This window comes from Rana temporaria, chromosome 3, assembly GCF_905171775.1.
Source record: "Rana temporaria chromosome 3, aRanTem1.1, whole genome shotgun sequence".
Classification (NCBI taxonomy): Eukaryota; Metazoa; Chordata; class Amphibia; order Anura; family Ranidae; genus Rana; species Rana temporaria.
Window position 1 is genome coordinate 74,557,468 of NC_053491.1, and position 18,936 is coordinate 74,576,403.

General features: G+C 41.4%; 1 protein-coding gene across 2 annotated transcripts in view; it reads right to left on the bottom strand.

Annotated features, from left to right (window-relative positions):
• The window catches only part of ADAM10 (ADAM metallopeptidase domain 10), a 205,963-nt gene that overhangs the window by 48,919 nt on the left and 138,108 nt on the right, over nucleotides 1-18,936 (bottom strand). For both annotated transcript variants that reach the window (XM_040342762.1, XM_040342763.1), the window contains exons 3-4: nucleotides 15,417-15,535; nucleotides 10,079-10,237 (exon numbers count right to left, since the gene is read on the bottom strand). In XM_040342762.1, coding sequence (XP_040198696.1) covers nucleotides 10,079-10,237; nucleotides 15,417-15,535 — 278 coding nt within the window. The remainder of the gene's footprint in view (nucleotides 1-10,078; nucleotides 10,238-15,416; nucleotides 15,536-18,936) is intronic.

Below are 18,936 nucleotides of genomic sequence, written 5' to 3' on the forward strand. Positions count from 1 at the left end.
AATTGTACGCACTCGTAGAATGGCGACAAACTACGGTACCTAAAAATCTCCATAGGCGACGCTTTAAACTTTTTTTTACGGTTACCAGTTACAGAGGAGGTCTAGTGCTAGAATTATTGCTCTTGCTCCGACGATCGCGGCGATACCTCACGTGTGATTTGAACACCGTTTTCATATGCGGGCGCGACTTCCGTATGCGTTTTCTTTGTTGGGGGCGCTTTAATAATTTTATAATATTAAATTGTGTTTTTTTTACATTTTGATCACTTTTATTGCTGTCACAAGGAATGTAAACATCCCTTGTGACAGTAATAGGTGGTGACAGGTACTCTTTATGGAGGGATCGGGGGTCTAATGGACCCCCGATCCCTCCTTTGCACTTCAAAGTATTCAGATCGCCAAAAACGGCGATTCTGAGTACTGTGTACTTTTTTTAAAAATCCGGCGCCATTGGCAGCCGAGAAACCCGGAAGTGACGTCATGACGTCGCTTCCGTGTTTACATTGCGGAGACTGAATCAAAGCCATTTACGGCTTAGTTTCAGTCTGCGCCTGGACACTGGAGGTGTCGGATCGAGGATCGGGTCTCCCGGTGGGACAGGAGGCCCGGTCAGAGCGGCGAGAAGCGGCATCGGTTATGTCTGGATAGCCAATCGCCGGCTCTAAACAACGGTACCGGGATGATGCCTGCAGCTGCATATACGCATATATGCGTACGCTCGGCGTGAAAGGGTTAAATACAATCTTACTGTACCCTTATTAGTAACAGAAAAGAACATTGGGATACCTTGAACGTCCATCACCGTCCCAAGCAGCAATTTGTTGGAATACATATCTCTGGTTAGCGAATACTTGGTGGGTCATGCACTGAAGGTTTCTACTGCCATTGCAGTCTATAGTCTAACTGTAGGCAAGTGCTCCATATATATCCAAAACAAAATACATGCAGTACGGTGGCCAGGAAACCAACCAACGGTGTGACCCATTGTCATTTCATCAGGATCTAGGTATTGGTTGACAGAAGCCAAGTAGTCCAATAAACAGAGCAGCTCAACTAGGCAAGTGATTTGTCCAGGGAACAGGTGCAACGATTCTTGAATTTATATAGCAAATTTTCTCCCTAGGAACTCAAAGAACTTGGGCGGCTATTGGGGCATATAGTGAGGCAGCCATCTTGGGCACGTTCAATAGAATACCATACAAGAGCCAAGTTTAGACAGGAGCCAATTAACCTCTTAAGGACCAGGCCCATTTCTGACATTTGCTGTTTACAAGTTATAAACTTTTTTTTTTTCTAGAAAATTACCGTACTTAGAACCACCAAACATTGTTTTTTTATTTTATTTTAGCAGAGACCCTTGAAAATAAAATGAAGATCGTTTTAATATTTTGTCGCACACTTTTTTTAAAATAAAATAGTAAAGTTTGCGCCCAATTTTTATTTAAATAATGTGAAAAAGGATTTTATGCCAAGTAAACAGATACCCAACAGGTCATGCTTTCAAATTGCGTGCACTTGTGGAATGGCGACAAACTACGGTACCTAAAAATCTCCATAGGCAACGGTTTAATTTTTTTTACAGGTTACCAGTTTCGAGTTAGAGAAGTTCTAGTACTAGAGTTATTGCTCTTGGTCCAACGATCTCGGCGATGCCTCACATGTGTGGTTTGAACACAAATTACATATGTGGGAGAGACTTGCGTATGTGTTTGCCTCTGCCTGCGAGCTTAGAGGGAAAGGGAGATTTAATAAAAAAAAAATTTACATTCCATGTAATAGGAATAAAAGTGATAAACATCCCTTGTAAGAGAAATAAGCATGACAGGGCCCATTTATTGCGAGATCTGGGGTCAAAAAGACCTCAGATCTCACATTTACACTTAAAAGCTAAAAGTAGTTTTGCCTTTAAGGCCGCGTACACGGTCAGTCCAAACCAATGAAAAACAGCCTGAAGTCCAGTTTCATCGGTCCAAACCGACCGGGTGTAAGGCCCATTGGTCTGTTGTCCTTCGGACAAAGATTATAGAACTTGCTTTAAAATCGAACCGATGGACGGCTGACCATCGGTCAAAACCGATGGTTAGTACACAAAAGCATCGGTTCAAAACCCTTGCATGCTCAGAATCAAGTCGACGCATGCCTGGAAGCATTGAACTTCGTTTTTTTCAGCACGTCATGTGTTTTACGTCACCGCGTTCTGACCCGATCGGGTTTTGAACTGATGGTGTGTACGCACATCAGACCATCGGTCTGCTTCAGCGGTGAACCGATGAAAACGGTCCGTCAGCCTAAGAGATAAAAAAAATAATCATCCATTTCAGGTTCGGAATGCAGAAGTGACGTCGCTCTGTTCCTCCAAGGCCATAGAGCAGAGTGGGGGCCAACTTGCCCTCACACGGCTTCCTGCCCAGCCACACAATGGATGAAAACGGCTCCAGGCTTATGGAAAGGTCTGTTAAGAAGAGGCGACCAGGAAGGGGCACGTCTCCCGCTGTCATTTAAAGTGATCCCATGGCGAATCCGCCCCCCAGGGCCACTTATCAGAAAAGGGGATTGCCCACTGTATAAAAAAAAATTAAAAAAATACTGGGGTTATTGCAAATTGCTGCTGCCATTATCATTGTATATAAACGTCAAGCGAAGTGCACGAGAGCAGCCGCTCTCCCGGCTTTCTTCCTCCTCACTGGACTAAGAGCCGGTAGATGACCCGAGAGAAGGAAAGGGGCTAGAATATGCAAAATCATAGGCCAGCACAGACAAGTAACCCATGTTTTTTTTTTTTTTATTAAAGTGTTACTAAACCCAGGACCCTGCCATTCGCTATATCTGGTCTCCCACGGTACACAGAACATGGAAATGCAATTATTTTTGTAAATATAAACTGCTAAATACCTTTTTTCATCAGCAGTACATAGCAGTTTTGTGACTTCCATCAGTGTCCGGGCAAGCACTGGTAAAGCTTGTAGGAGGTGGAGTATTTTTTTTATTCTCCGACTACCCTATGAGGTTGCATGACCTCTAACCCTCTGTCTGGATATTGCTGATTGGCCCTGTGCGGATTACACGCACCCTTCCAAAAAAAAACACACTACAAACTGAGCATGTGCAGCGTGCCCCCAGGGTTCTGTGCTATCAGAAGATGGATTGAGGACAATTGAAAGGGAGAATTATAGAACACTGGATCAAAAACGTTACATAATGCAGAGGATTAACCCCTTAGGCTCCACAGTGAGCCCATCAAGCATGTTTTACTGCATATACACACTGATTGTGGGTTTAGTAACACTTTAAAGCGGGGGTTCACCCGAAAAAAGAAAAATTAACATTAGATTGAGGCTAATTACGGGAAGCAGAATTGGGTGTTTTTTTTTTTTAAATCAATGCAGTACTTACCGTTTTAGAGATAGATGTTCTCCGCCGCTTCCGGGTATGGTCTTCGGGACTGGGCGTTCCCATTTGATTGACAGCCTCCCGACGGTCGCATACAGCGCGTCACGAGTTACCGAACGTCGGTGCAGCTCTATAAGGCACCTGCGCAGCGATGTTCGGCTACTTTCGGAAACTCGTGACGCGCTGTATGCGACGGTTGGAAGGCTGTCAATCAAATAGGAACGCCCAGTCCCGCAGCCCATACCCAGAAACCACGGAGAATATCTCTCTCTAAAACGGTAAGTACTGCATTGATTTAAAAAAAAAAAAACACCCGATTCTGCTTCCCGTAATTAGCCTCAATCTAATGATAAAAATAGATTTCTTGGGTGAACCTCCACTTTAAAATTTAGGCAGGGTTCAAAAGGGGCAATTGTGTTCAAAAGCTCCATTTATTCTTCAGAAATGTAGATTCAAGATAACCATAATTGTAAATCCCAAGATGCAAGCAACTTTCTTAATCAGTTTTGAGGGATCGTACAGCACAAGAGGTTAGCCTACAAATCCTAAATTAAACCAGAATACAAACCAAGGTGAGATAAACAAGGTTAGGAGATGCCAAGAAAACGTCAACCACACAAATTTACTTTGTAAAACCCAAGTGAAATAATTTAGAAAGTGCAACGCTAGGCAGCACAGTTCACAAAGTGATGAGCTTGCATTAAAAAAACACTGCGGACCAACTTTACGCTTTGATACCAGGACATTTTAAGTATTTTAAGCCGAATACACAAAACAAATCAATTGGTGAAGTCAACGAGCAGTACACTGCTACAAAAACCATAATGATGAACTTCAAGACATTATCTGACATTAATGCAGAATTGTATGTAAGCAACAGAATAAAGTTAGCAAGCACAGAGGCAGGCCATGCTTCCTGACTGCTCTCTGGGATAAATATAAGAAGAGCGATATCTGAAGGCACCTATTATCTCCCCGCTCTCCATTATGCCAAGAACAAAATCTCCAATTGAGTCATCAGCCTATTACTGCTACTTACAAACATCACAAGCTGTGAAGACGGATCAGTTGACCTGGGAGACCACATTATTATTAGCTCTAATTGGACCGCTATACCTCCTAACGATTCTGCCATGGCAACAGCTTATCCTCCTTTCAACAATACATCTGATAAAAAAAAAAATACACCCTCTGTGTGCAGAAATGTACAGACAAAGGAATTAACAATTATCGGTGACCATCTGATAACAACCAAAAAGCCTTCAGCACCTGGAGGTTTTATCATGTAGTTTAGAGGGCAACCGCTACATGAGAGTCCAGCATTAAAGCGGGAGTTCACCCGAAAAAAATGTTTTAACCTTAGATTGATGCTCATTTTGTCAAGGGGAATCGGGTAGTTTTTTTAAAAATCTAAGCAGTACTTACTGTTTTAGAGCGCGATCTTCTCCGCCGCTTCCGGGTATGGTCTTCGGGACTGGGCGTTCCTATTTGATCGACAGGCTGCCGACGGTCGTATCTATCGTGTCACGAGTTCGGCTACTTTCGGAAATTCGTGACGCGATGTATGCAACCGTCATAAGCCTGTCAATCAAATAGGAACGCCCAGCCCCGCAGCCCATACCCGGAAGCGGCGGAGAAGATCGCTCTCTAAAAAGGTAAGTACTGCTTCGATTTTAAAAAAACTACCCGATTCCCCTTGACAAAATGAGCATGAATCTAATGTTAAAAATTTACTTTTCGGGTGAACCTCCACTTTAAACTTTACTCTTCACACTTGAAATGGCACCATTTCAAAAATGTACACAAAAAGAAAAAAATAAATAAACTCAGATATAGAAAAGCATGAATTAAACGTCAGTTGCTAGAACTTTCATTGGAGATCATATGGTCTCTGACAATTAGTATGGAATTTGTGTATTCAATTGCGCGGTTGTGCAACATGGCTCGCAAACGAATAGAGCTTTCTTTTGGTGGTAATTGATCACCTCTGCGGTTTTTATTTTTTGCGCCATAAAAAATAAATAAAAAAAAGCAATATTTTTTACTTTTTGCTATAATAAATATCCCCCCAAAACATATAAAAAACACAATTATTCTCAGTTTAGGCCGATAAGTATTCTTCTACATATATTTATATTTTTTTACCAAAAAACATAAGCATTTGATTGGTTTGCTCAAAAGTTATAGCATCTACAAAATAGGGGACAGATTTATAGCATTATCTTTTTTTACTAGTAAGAACGGCAATCAGATTTTTATTGTGACTGCAACATTATGGCGGACACATCGGACACTTTTGGCGCCATTTTGGGACCAGTCACATTTATACAGCGATCAGTGCTATAAAATGCACAGAATACTGTGTAAAATGTGACAGGCAGTGCAGGGGTTAACCAGTAGGGGCCGCTGAAGGGGTTAAGCGTGTCCTAGCTAGGATGTGTTCTAACTGTGGGGGGGATGGGCTATGTGTGACACGACTGATCACTGGTCCCGATCACAGACAGCTGTGATCAATGTCCTGTCACTAGGCAGAACAGGGAACAGATGATGTAAACAAGTTCTGCCTCTCTCCATGAGACGATCACCAGTCTCCCGGCGGACATTGAGAGTGGCACACGCCCACAGTGCCGCGTCCATATGCCCAGCCGTCCCATTCTGGCGACGTATACAGTCGTGCAGCTGTCGGCAAGGGGTTAAACCAATTTCTACAATGGAAACTCACGGATTTTGAAGCAGCTGTATTGAGCGATTTCAGAGCTGAATCACTAAACTGGTGGAAAATCGCTAATCACAGCGGGTCAGTTGCCAACGGCCACTGCTTAACTACTGAAGAGGCCATCTACTATTCAGCATAAAAAAATAAAAAATAAAAAGTCTACAACCCCCTTTCAAACCTGATCTTGACCATAATGAATACATACTAATGTTATCAGCATGAAATACATTTTACAGAAATAGATCCATCGGTCTATATATAATCTAGATCTCAACTCTCTCTATCCTAGTTGAAGATCATACATATGACTGGTCTGAACATTGTGATGCACATAGTCAGTGTAGAGAGAAAAAACATGTTAGTGGGAGTAAGCGGGTCTCTCCTACTACAGGCTTCCTGCAGAATATTACAGGGGGAGAATATACAGCATGACAACCTACTCAAGTAGAGGGAGAACACAGCAGTAGGGCTGCAACTAACGTTTATTTTCATAATCGATTCGTTGGCCGATTATTGTTTCAATTAATCGATTAATCGGATAATTTGCATTTTTTTTTTTTTGGGCCAATTTGTTGTTGGGCAGATTACAAAACACAAATTGTTGCAAAAACAAACACATTAAATGCTTTTCTGCAGCTTCTCCATTGAAGTATATTGAATAATAATAAAAAAAAATTGCACCATTTTGCGTTAAAAAGTCCTTCCCTTTGCAAATACGCAGCATCTGAAAAAAAATCATGGATGTGAACGTGTCCCATAGGAAGACATGTAAATGAACTGTAGTGTGTTTCTGCAAAAAGCACCAGAAAACAAAGGTGTGACCCAGGCCTGAGATGTTTAGTAACATAATGGGGTTAAAAAAAACAAAAATAAGTACAAAAAGAACAAATAATCGCTACTGTAAGGGGTTCATTTTTTACTGTGGGACAGTGAAAATAATATTTACAGTAGCTATTTGCTTTTTTGTACTATAAAGGGCCAATTTTAGCTTTTTTAACCCCATTATGTTACTGGCCGATTAATCGATTTCATAATCGATTAGCTGTCAATTAAATTGATTAGTTGTTTCAGCCCTACACAGCAATGACTGCTTTTTTTTTTTTTACTACAGGACAATCCTGCACAGAACTGGAAGAAATACACAAGGAACCAGACGAAATTATACACATGCCTCTTGCGTCTAAACACCATTTGTTAAGCCCGGAGTTCAGCTTTAACAATTAGTGGATGATGTATGCACTATATTTTTAAACACAGGCAGATGTCATCTAATCTCTTCTTCCAATTATTTGAAGCATGGATCAAAGATTGAGAGTAAAGACGAAGGAAACCGTACCCAAGTGTGAACTGAGAGTTAATTTATCTCCTAAAGAAGGATTTGCCTACCTAAATTAAAACATAAAAAGGGATTACTGGAGTGCAAAATGATGACAATTAATCTGAAATCAAACGCAGTCCTCCGTGGCAAATGACAATTACCTTTGCTGCAACTTTAGTGATCACACAGAGGTCCTTGTGGGCACCATAGAAAAGTCAAACACAATCTATTTCAAGGCTCACTTGCATTTTTTAAGACATAAATATATTTTAATACCTGCCATATGTCAGCTGCGTCAGTCAATGTGGCAACACAGATACAAAAATCAATTCACTTAAAATTAGCCAGAATGGAGAAAAGTCTCACTGATATACATGCTGTAGGAAGCCATCTCAACGTACATTGGCGTGTGGCAAATGACCACTCTGGGGGGGGGGGGGGGGGGGTCCAAAAAAACTCACCATATCTCTTACTAAACTGTTCACTTTTAAAAGAAGGGGTAATTTGCACTGTCCTGCCATCTTAGGGCCTCATAAAAAGATAGTCCGTACACCAGGACTAATTTCTAAACATATATATATTTTTTTTTTTTACACACATACACCCACCATAGATTGGAGACCAACTTTCATACAGGCTAAATAATGTACACTGAATTGGGTTATTTCACCAAAGAAATTTAGCAAAATACATGTTGGCCTAAAAAAAAAGATTTTCTAAATACAGTAAAACCTTGGATTGAGAGCATAATTCGTTCCAGAAGCATGCTTGTATTCCAAAGCACTTGTATATCAAAGCGCATTTTCCCATAAGAAATAATGGAAACTCAAATGATTCGTTCCACAACCATTTATTCACAAGTCCTTCAGTTTATAGTCCATATAAAAAGATTATAGTAATGTGATAGGTTGTGTAACCATAAAATGTCCATCCATAAATGGAAGCCTCCACAGGGGGATTAGAAGCAAAATCCAGCAGGATCTACAGAGTGTAAGGATGCATTCACACCTCCGCGACAAGCAACGCCGCGTACGCGGCGTATTTTGACGCGATTTGTGTAACTTTTTTTTTTTTAAAAATCTTTCCCATTGCTTTCTATGGCCGAACACCAATGCCGCCTGAAAAAAAGGATCCGGGACTTGTTTTCAAATTTAATTTGAGTACAGTGTTTCATGCCTGAGCAAACGTCAGTGTGACAGCACTGAAAATTTGCATGGACTAAAATGGGGTAAAAAAAAAAAAAAAAAAGTGTCTTATTAATAAAAGGTAAACCTACCCCACCTCTTTTCACATTCATAATTACAAAAAAAGCACATAAAAGCTTAAAAAATAAATAAAAAAAGAGCAATAAAAAAAAAAAAAAAAGGAGGCCTTAGTTGGCTAGAAAGCAGCCGAGAGCTTGAAACACTGACAGCAAATGCCAGCAAAGTGGTCTGAAAGTGTTGGCCAGAGCTTGGACAAAAGCACCAATCCTACCCACAACAAACAGCAAATACAATAAATAAGCACATGCCTGATAAGTTTGCAGATTTGGATTTAAATGATCATCAAATACTGAAATTGTACATCTTCATTACTATAGGTTACGAAATTAAAAATGAATGCAAGAGAAAACTACACAGTTTAAATGACAGAACTTTTTAAAAGCTGTCTACAGGCATATAACTGCTTTGTGAATTTGCAGTTCCCAAAGCAATTTGCTTCCTGGGCAGCACTCATGTACAAATAGTTACATGCTGGCAGAGTAAAAAAAAAAATTGGGCAAAGTTAACATTTCACAATATTAGTTATTCAAGCTGCTGAAAGGCCACATTTTTTCTTTCCCATTGCCCAATTTCTGGCAAAAATGCCAACATCTATTAAAGGGGTTGTAAAGGTAAAATAAAAAATGTCCTAAATAGCTTCCTTTACCTTAGTGCAGTCCTCCTTCACTTACCTCATCCTTCCATTTTGCTTTTAAAAGTCCTTATTTCTTCTGAGAAATCCTCACTTCCTGTTCTTCTGTCTGTAACTACACACCGTAATGCAAGGCTTTCTCCCTGGTGTGGAGTGTCGTGCTCGCCCCCTCCCTTGGACTACAGGAGAGTCAGGACGCTCTCTACGTTGTAGATAAAGGAGCTGTATGTTAGTGGGTGTCCTGACTCTCCTGAAGTCCAAGGAAGGGGAGAGCGCGACACTCCACACCAGGGAGAAAGCCTCGCATTACTGTGTGGAGTTACAGACAGAAGAACAGGAAGTGAGGATTTCTCAGAAGAAATAAGGACATTTAAAAGCAAAATCGAAGGATGAAGGAACTGAAGGAGGACTGCACTAAGGTAAAGGAAGCTATTTAGGAAAACAAATTACCTTTACAACCCCTTTAAAGCATGAAGCCACTGCTCATATTTGTACTAGATTTTGAGGTATTTAACATAAATATAGCTTGAGAACCTCAGGCCACTGAAATTGTTGGCATGAATGGCAGCCAACCAACTCACCAACAAGCTTTTCTTTCTAGATGTACTAAAGAGGAGGAAGATGAAGGGCTCTGCAATCTGGAAGTCCACATGAAGATACCATGTAAAAGTTAGAAGTCATCCGAATCCACACAGCGCGGTACAAATATGAAATGCCACCAAGGCCCCATGTGCCATATATACATAAACAGTACTTACTGACGTCATCCTCGTGATACATGACGGAATGAAATGGAACGGCTCTGTCCTTAATATATCTTTCTGCTGGCTCAACATAAAAGGTGCCTTGAGGAGTCTTAACAAAGCCTTCAAACCTGCCATTCAATACAGATCCATGACTCGAAGTTCCTTGTTCCCCTGTTAAAAAAACAAAACAGAATAATTGCACTTTACAAAAAAAATTAAAATGCAAATGTGTTCTGGCAAGGTTATTAAATACTTAAAGCGGAGGTTCACCCTCAAAATTAAACATTCTATTTATCTAAACTGCAGCCTTAATACCGTGTTTCCCTGAAAATAAGCCCGGGTCTTATATTAATTATGCCAACAAAATACACAGTAGGGCTTATTTTCGGGGTAGGTCTTACCATGTAATGTGCTGTCTTCTCTCCCCCTCTCCCTCCCTGCCTGCCTGTCAAGAATCCCCAGTGTAAACTGAGTTAAAATGCTTGTACAATCCTATAATACACTCTATTACAGTAGTATATAATGTACAATGTGTGCGTTTCTGTAATATAATTGTGCCAAATACCTTTGTTACAGTGCCGCTCTGCACTTCAGTTACCCGCCAGAGCTCTCTTCCCCGCAATTATATTACAGAAACACACACATTGCACATTACATACTACTGTAATAGTATGGATTATAGGATGTTACAAGCATTTTAAATAGGGCTTATTTTCAGAGTAGGGCTTATATTGCAGCCCTTTTGGAAAATAACGCTAGGTCTTATTTTCAGGGTAGGTCTTATTTTTGGAGAAACAGGGTACATTTCTAAACCGCTGTTTTTTTTCCCAGGTCTCTACCATTACCTTAATTCAGTTGCATTTAGCCACACTTCCGGGTCTTGTTCCCTGCGGGAGTGGGCGTGTCGATCCTTTTCCCCGACGCCTCAAGGCGTTATGGGAGCTGTGTGCAATGTCTCCTGGGAGTGACGTTTCCAGACTCAAAAAGGAGACCATCAGAAATAGCCAGCCGTATTCTCGCGCTAGCTCGAGTGTCACGTGACACGGAATCCAGAAAGTCTTTGCTTGTGGGCTTCACAGTGCCCACAAGCAAAATGGAAAAGCCCAGGATTCGTTTTTAAAAGTTCTTATTTCTGACGGAAAATAAATGGATAGATGTACAAGCGGTTAGCAGGTGAGTGGTAGATTGCAATCTATATTACCAAGCATTGCACATATTAAGAAAAATTCCACAACCCGCGGAACCTGCGCTTTAAATGTTTTTGCTGAGTGGGAACTTCTGCAGGTAAGAAGTGTAATAATGAAGGAGGTGCCTACACATACAGTGAGGGGAGAAAAAGTATTTGATCACCTGCTGATTTCGTACATTTGCCCACTGACAAAGAAATGATCAGTCGATAATTTTAATGGTAGGTTTAATTTAACAGTGAGAAAGAATAATAATATCTAGAAAGAAGCATTTCTAAAAGTTATAAATTGATTTACATTTTAATGAGTGAAATAAGTATTTGAGCCTTTCGCAAAACATGACCTGGTAGCAAAACCCTTGTTGGCAATCACAGAGGTCAGACGTTTCTTGTAGTTGGCCACCAGGTTTGCACACATCTCAGGAGGGATTTTGTCCCATTCCTCTCTGCAGATCCTCTCCAAATCATTAAGGTTTTGAGGCGGACGTTTGGCAACTCGAACCTTCAGCTTCCTCAGAATTTTTTCTATAGGATTAGGGTCTGGAGACTGGCTAGGCCACTCTAGGACCTTAATGTGCTCCTTCTTGAGCCACTCCTTTGTTGCCTTGGCCGTGTGTTTTGGGCCATTGTCATGCTGGAAGACTTGTCCACGACCCATTTTCAATGCCCATGCTGAGGGAAGGAGGTTCTCACCAAAGCTGCACGATTCTGGCCAAAATGAGAATCATGATTTTTTTGCTTAGAATGAAGATCACGATTCTCACGGCGTAAAATCTTTTACAATTATACAAAAAAAAAATGGGCTAACTTTACTGGCTATTTTTTTTTTTAATTCATTAAAGTAATTTTTTCCCAAAAAATTGCATTTAAAAAGACTGCTGCACAAATACAGTCCAACATAAAATATTGCAGCAACCGCCATTTTATTCTCTAGGGTCTCTACTAAAAAAATTATATAATGTTTGGGGGTTCCAAGTAATTTTCTAGCAAAAAAAGATCGATTTTAACTTAAAGAGCTGTCAAAAAAAGGTTTGGTGTTCAAGTGGTTAAACGTTCCTAATTTACATATAGAAGTTTATTCCTTTGATGTACAAGTCAATGTGATACAATGTTTAGACTTAACTTTCCAGGCTGCCCAGACTTGGCAGATTGCCCAGACTTTGACTTTTGGCTGAGAGCAGACAGGAAATTCTTTGCATACTTAAGTACAGAGAGAAAATTATTTTCATGTCAAAGATCGTGAAACCCTGTGTCAAGAATCGCAACGGGGAAAAAATCGTGATAACGATTCTTGACGATTAATCGTGCAGCTCTAGTTCTCACCCAAGATTTGATTGGCCCCTGTCCATCATCCATTCGATGCAGTGAAGTTCTCCTGTCCCCTTAGCAGAAAAACACCCCCAAAAGCATAATGTTTCCACCCCCATATTTGACAGTGGGGATGGTGTTCTTGGGGTCATAGGAAGCATTCGTCGTCCTCCAAACAAGGCGAATTGAGTTGATGCCAAAGAGCTCGATTTTGGTCTCATCTGACCACAAGACTTTCACCCAGTTTTCCTCTGAATCATTCAGATGTTCATTGGCAAACTTCAGATGGGCGCCTGTACTTGTGCTTTCTTGAGCAGGGGGCCTTGCTGGCACTGCAGGATTTCAGTCCTTCACAGTGTAGTGTGTTACCAATTGTTTCCTTGGTGACTATGGTCCCAACTTCCTTGAGATCATTGACAAGATTCTCCCATGATCATTGAAACTCCATGAGGAGAGATCTTGCATGGAGTCCCAGACCGAGGGAGATGGACAATTATTTTGCGTTTCAAACATTTGCAAAGAATCGGACTGTTGTCACCCTCTCAAAGCTGCTTGGCGATGGTCTTTTAGCCCATTCCAGTCTTGTGTAGGTCTACAATCTTGTTCCTGACATCCTTGGACAGCTCTTTAGTCTTGGCCATAGCAGAGAGATTGGAATCGGATTGATTGCTTCAGTGGACAGGTGTCTTTTATACAGGTAACAAGCTGAGATTAGGAGCACTCCCTTTAAGGGCCCTTTCACACGGGCGGACAAACGGTCTGTTTTTTACAAGTCCGTTTAGTAAATTGGACTTGTAATGCTTCCTATTGGGATTGCAGACGTTAGCGTATTGAGCATCTGCTAACATCCGCAAACATCTGCCTCCGCAAAGATCCGCTTTTTCAGACGGAAGAAAACCCTATTTTTCTTCCGTCTGGCGGAACCGATCAGGTGAATACGGACACACGGTCCGTATTCATCCGATTCCCCATAGGGGAGAGCGGAGGAAAGACAGGGCGGTCTCTGCACAGTGTGCGGGGACCGCCGACAGCTGAGCGGGGATTTACGGATGATCCCCGCTGAGCAGACGGACACACACGGGGCAGATCAATACGGATCGGCTCTGTGTGAAAGAGCCCTAAGAGAGTGCTTCTAATCTCAGCTTGTTACCTGTATAGAAGACACCTGAGAGCCAGAAATCTTGCCGATTGATAGGGGATCAAACACTCATTTCACAAAGGCAAATCAATTTATAACTTTTTTCAAATGAGTTTTTCTGGATTTTTTTTGTCAGTGGGAAAATGTACAAAATCAGCAGAGGATCAAATACATTTTTCGCTCACTAACTGCTGCCAAACTTTTCTCCATTAAGCCCGCTCCTCAAATTCCTACTGGTCCACTACAATGATGGAAAACCCGATATGACAATAGGAATGCACAAAAGACAGGAAATGATGGACACGCTCCGGCACCATCAGCAAGCAATGAAATTATTTCTGAACAGCTTAAAATAGTTCAAAAAGGCAGAAGTTTATTTATTTTTTACCTTAATGTGTATTTCATGCATTAAGGTAAAAAAAACTGGGTGGAGCTTTCTTTACTGTGTATATATACACACACACACACACACACACACGAGTGGTGGGGAAAAATATTGCATGCTATACGAACAGGAATCGCACTGCATTCATGCGAAACAAATAATTTGCTGCTGTTTCCATACACAATGAATAGCTGCAAATCGCACTGCAAAGAATTGCATGCGATCTGCGCCCATTGTGTATGGACACAAATCACTTCGCAAAGCATTCGTTTTTCACGAATACTCTGTATTGGTGCATCCCTAGTAAACACGATCACAGTGTGAAAGCATTTGCAAAAAAAAACAGGAAACCTATTTTGCAAATGCTCATTTGATGTACAGCACTGCTATTGTAAACGCAAGTACAGCCATTCATGTAAATGACAGGCTGTACACTGCACATGTGCTGCATGAGTGGAGGAAATGCAGCTTCATTTACACTGAACCGGTGCAGGTGGCCTGTGTGAGCCTTAAAGGGGGTGAAAAAATACCTGGCAATTACGGGCCCCCCAGTTTTACTTACCTGGGCCCATTTACCTGCTCCGCTCTTCCCCGGCATCCTCTTCTCCACGGAGTCTCGGCGTTGATAGGAAAGACTGATCGCAGTGCAGCCATTAGCTCCCAATGCTGTCAATTAAATCCAATGAAGCGGTAGCCTGGGGGAGGGACCGAGTCATAAATTTGGCGTCTATGGATGCCGAGTGTATGACACGGTAGCGTGCCAGCAAGGCAACCCCCTTGGGAGAGAGCTTCCCAGAGGGGGGTTAGCAAAAGCGGGGAAGAGCCGAGACAGCCACCGAGTGACAGCAGAACAGGAGGATCAGGGCAACTTCGCAAAACGAACTGCACAGTGGAGGTAGGTATGACTGTTTAAAATATATATACATATACAGGCATACCCCGCTTTAAGTACACTCACTTTACATACACTCGCGAGTAAGGACATACCCGTAAGTGCCTTACAAGTACTGTACAGACATTTTGCAGCCTTGGTAGAAGGAGCTGAAGCTCCGAGAGCATAGCCCGCCCTGTTCCAGTGTGCCCCTGACACCCCCAATACAGCCCCTGAGACCTCAACTACAGATCCTGACACCCCCACTACAGCCTAGAAGTGGAAAAAGGTATTGTTTCACTTTAAGTACATTTTCGTTTTACATACATGCTCTGGTCCCATTGTGTACTTAAAAGTGGGGTATGCCTGTACACACACACACACACACACACACACACACACACACACATATACACCTTTACAACCCCCTTTAAAAAGCAGAAGATATCACACACAACTTACCAAAGAGCTGCCCACTGTATATATGAGATGTATCATAATCTACAATTTCTCCTGCCATTTCCAGCTTGAAGTCAGGAGCGAAAAGAGATGTATCCCTCTTCATTCGAAGGTTGAACTGCCTGTAAAATAGGGAAAAGAAAAAAAAAAAATGTAAAAAAAAAACGTTCGGAAGTAAAAACAAGAACAGTAACAAAGTAGTAAAACTCCAACAGAAAAAAAAAAAAAAAATTGCAACAAATCATCCATTATGTTACCAAGACCATAGTTTATAAAGGAGTACTGCGCCACTTACTGCACTAATGCGCTTAAATCTTTGCACCCGACATATATCCAATTACATGACAAATAGCAATATCATGTGACATATAGTAGCAAATAAGAACACTCCAATTTTTGGTGCACGTCACATTCCACAAGAACACATATGTATTGTGTATTTAATTTTTTGTTTTCTCTCATATCAGTCCTATTCTACTTGGAAACAATATTATACAATATTAAAATGGTTATAAACCAAAACATCTATTTTCAAAAACGATCCACTTGCCGCCAAAACATGGCGGCAAGTGTATATGAGCTTGAAGTCAGATCTTGCAATAGAAAAATCAGAGTAGCTAACTAGATTGCTATTACAATAGCCCCTTCGGTGACTTGCTCAGGCTCCTCTGTCCCACCAGGAGACCCAAGCTTCCCACCGGCTAGTCTGACACGCATAAAAAGCCGTGAACAGCTTTGATCGGGTCTCCACTATGGTAACCCGGAAGCGATGACATGACATCACTTCTGGTTTACCCAGATATCAACACTGCGATTTGTTTTAAAAAAAACAAACAAACACAAAATCTTGGCATTTGTAATGCTTTTTTTTAGGACAGAGGAGTGATTTAGGGTCTTAGACCCCAGATCCCTCCATAACCTGTCACATAGGATGTTTACATTCTTTGTGACAGCAATAAATGGGTTTAAAAAAAAAAAATGCAAGTGTGCTTGCTTAAACCCCCCCCCCCCCCCCCAATATGCTAGCGTGCAAAGGCAAACGCACACGTCGGTCCAACATACATAAACAATCGATCATCCCACACGTGAGGAAGGGCTCAGGAGTGTTCAAATCGTACCCACAAGGAAGCCTTCATTGCACATCACCAATCGTAGGCAGTGAGGCATTTCCCGTCCCACAGCTACACATACACATGCTGCCAGTGTTCGCTTCCTGGCTAGCAATTCCATCACTAAAATGATAACCAGTAAAAAAGGCTTTAAAGCGTTGCCCATCGATAGTAAAATTGTGTTGGTTTGGCACCGTTACCTGGGCCTGCACAATTTTAAAGTGTGCGATGTTTGGCACCTATTTATTCAGCGTAACATCTTTTATATTTTACCCCAAAAATTGTGTTATGTATTGTGCTTTTTTGCATTAAAAGTCAAAAAAGCGTTTCCCCCAAAACTGTGTTTAATAAAAGCACCATGCCAAATATCACGACATTTGAAAAAAAAAAAAAATTTTACAGTTTAAATAAAGAACTTAGAAGCAAAATAGGGGTCAGTGCCCAATGCCATGAATGAAGCCTGATCAATGCCCATCTCAGGGAGGGGGGGCGGGATAAGTGCTGTCAGATTACATACAGCGAGAATCTGTTTACTTGGCGACCTCTTTAATACAAAGTCTCGCCTCCTGAACCGGCTTCTATGAAAGCCAGAACACTGGTCCAATGCCAGGCCATGAGACGGAACTTCCTATTACAGAGGCCTCTGAGTAAACCGGCGATTCTCGCTGTATTTAATCTGACAACACTCGTCCCACCCCCTCCCCATTCTCTCCGAGGCAGCGCAAATTGCAGTATCGGCGTATAACACGTACACACTATTTGCAACCATTTTGCAGGGTGAAAAGGTGAGTGTTATACGCCAATAGTCATTTTTTATTTATTTTTTGCTAGAAAGATTGTTACATGCAAGCAAAAAAAATAAAAAATGCCAGAAAAAGCCTGGTCTTCAAATGGTTTAAAAAACAAATAACAATCACACAGTATGAGATGAGCTGCCCATACCAGTAAGACTTGGCTCTGTTTTTTCCCCCAAAAAAACCCAGGAAGATATTGTATATTGCATTTCTGTAGAGCCTGCCATTACCACTGGATAGGGACTTGCCGTTAGTGTTGTCTATATTGTTGCCAACACAGCTGCTTAGAAATGCTGACATTGCCGACAGCCCCATCAGTGAATTTCCGCACCTAGATCTTTGGTCAGCCCTTAAGGCCTGGTTCACACCTATGCATTTTTTGTCTATTTGTATATTTGCACTACAGAATGTTAGAATGGACTGTAGTGAAACTGCAAAAAGCATTAAAATGCATAGGGCCTTAGGATTGACAGCACATTGCTTTGTCTGCAGGGAAATCATCACCCTTCCAGCAAAAACCGGCAATGGCCTGGCAAGTTCCAAGGGAAACCCAAATTCTAAGCTGTATTTACCATTTATAAAAAAGGAGAATTATTTTTCGTTCAAGACATTTTACATGCACGATATATCACTCTAAAAAGGAGGAAAACAGTACAGCATATTTGTTATACTTCATATAAAATTGGCAAAAATCCCTCTGTTTTTAGAGCTTTGAAAAACAGCGTATATAATTCTGTGTATTAATCAGAAATCAAGACGACAGCTACTGCATCCTATTATTGCAGCACGTTTCAGCTCCGAAGGGGCGATATCGTTAAAAATCAGTTTCCCTGCCTGTCACAAAGCTAAACTTCTTCTCTCACAACATCCATATCTCTGAAATTCAAATTCTACCACTCTGGTATAATGTGCATACTGAGTAAAAGGTTTATTCAACAACTCAAGAGTTCAAAATATATCCTCATGGTGACACTAGCCAAACAATATTAGGCTCCATGCACACTGGGCTTAAAAAAAACACGTCTGTTTTTGGCGTAAAAAACATTTTTTGTACAAAGTTTAGACAAGTTTTACGTTTTTTCTGCCAGTGAGCTCCAATCAGAAACACGAATGAGAAGGGTTTTTTTTTCCTGCCTCTAAACGTTGTTCTAAAAAATATGCCTGTAAACGTCCTAATGTGCATGAACACATAGGATAACATTGAGTTGTTTCTACAGGCAGAACACAAAACTCCTGTAGAAGCAACGTTTTTTATTCGTGTGCATGGAGCCTTGAGGTACACTTTAGTCAAAACATGAACATTTTGCTGTAATGTGCATCTCCAACATTTTATTGCACGTTGCATTTATATGCATTAATTTCTGTATGCAGCAACCCCCCCCCACATACTTACATGAGCCCCATCTCAATCCAGCGATGTTGCGCAACAGTCTCGGCTGTCAAAGACTCTTGATTGGCTGAGTCAGCAGCGGGGCACCATTGGCTCCTGTCAAAGTTAGTGAGCCAATGAGAAGAGAGGGGATGGGGCCAAGCCGCAGCTGTGTCTGAATGGGCACACAGCAACGGCTTAGGTGCCCCTATAACAAGCGGTTTGCTGTGGCAGCAGGAGGAAGGGGCCAA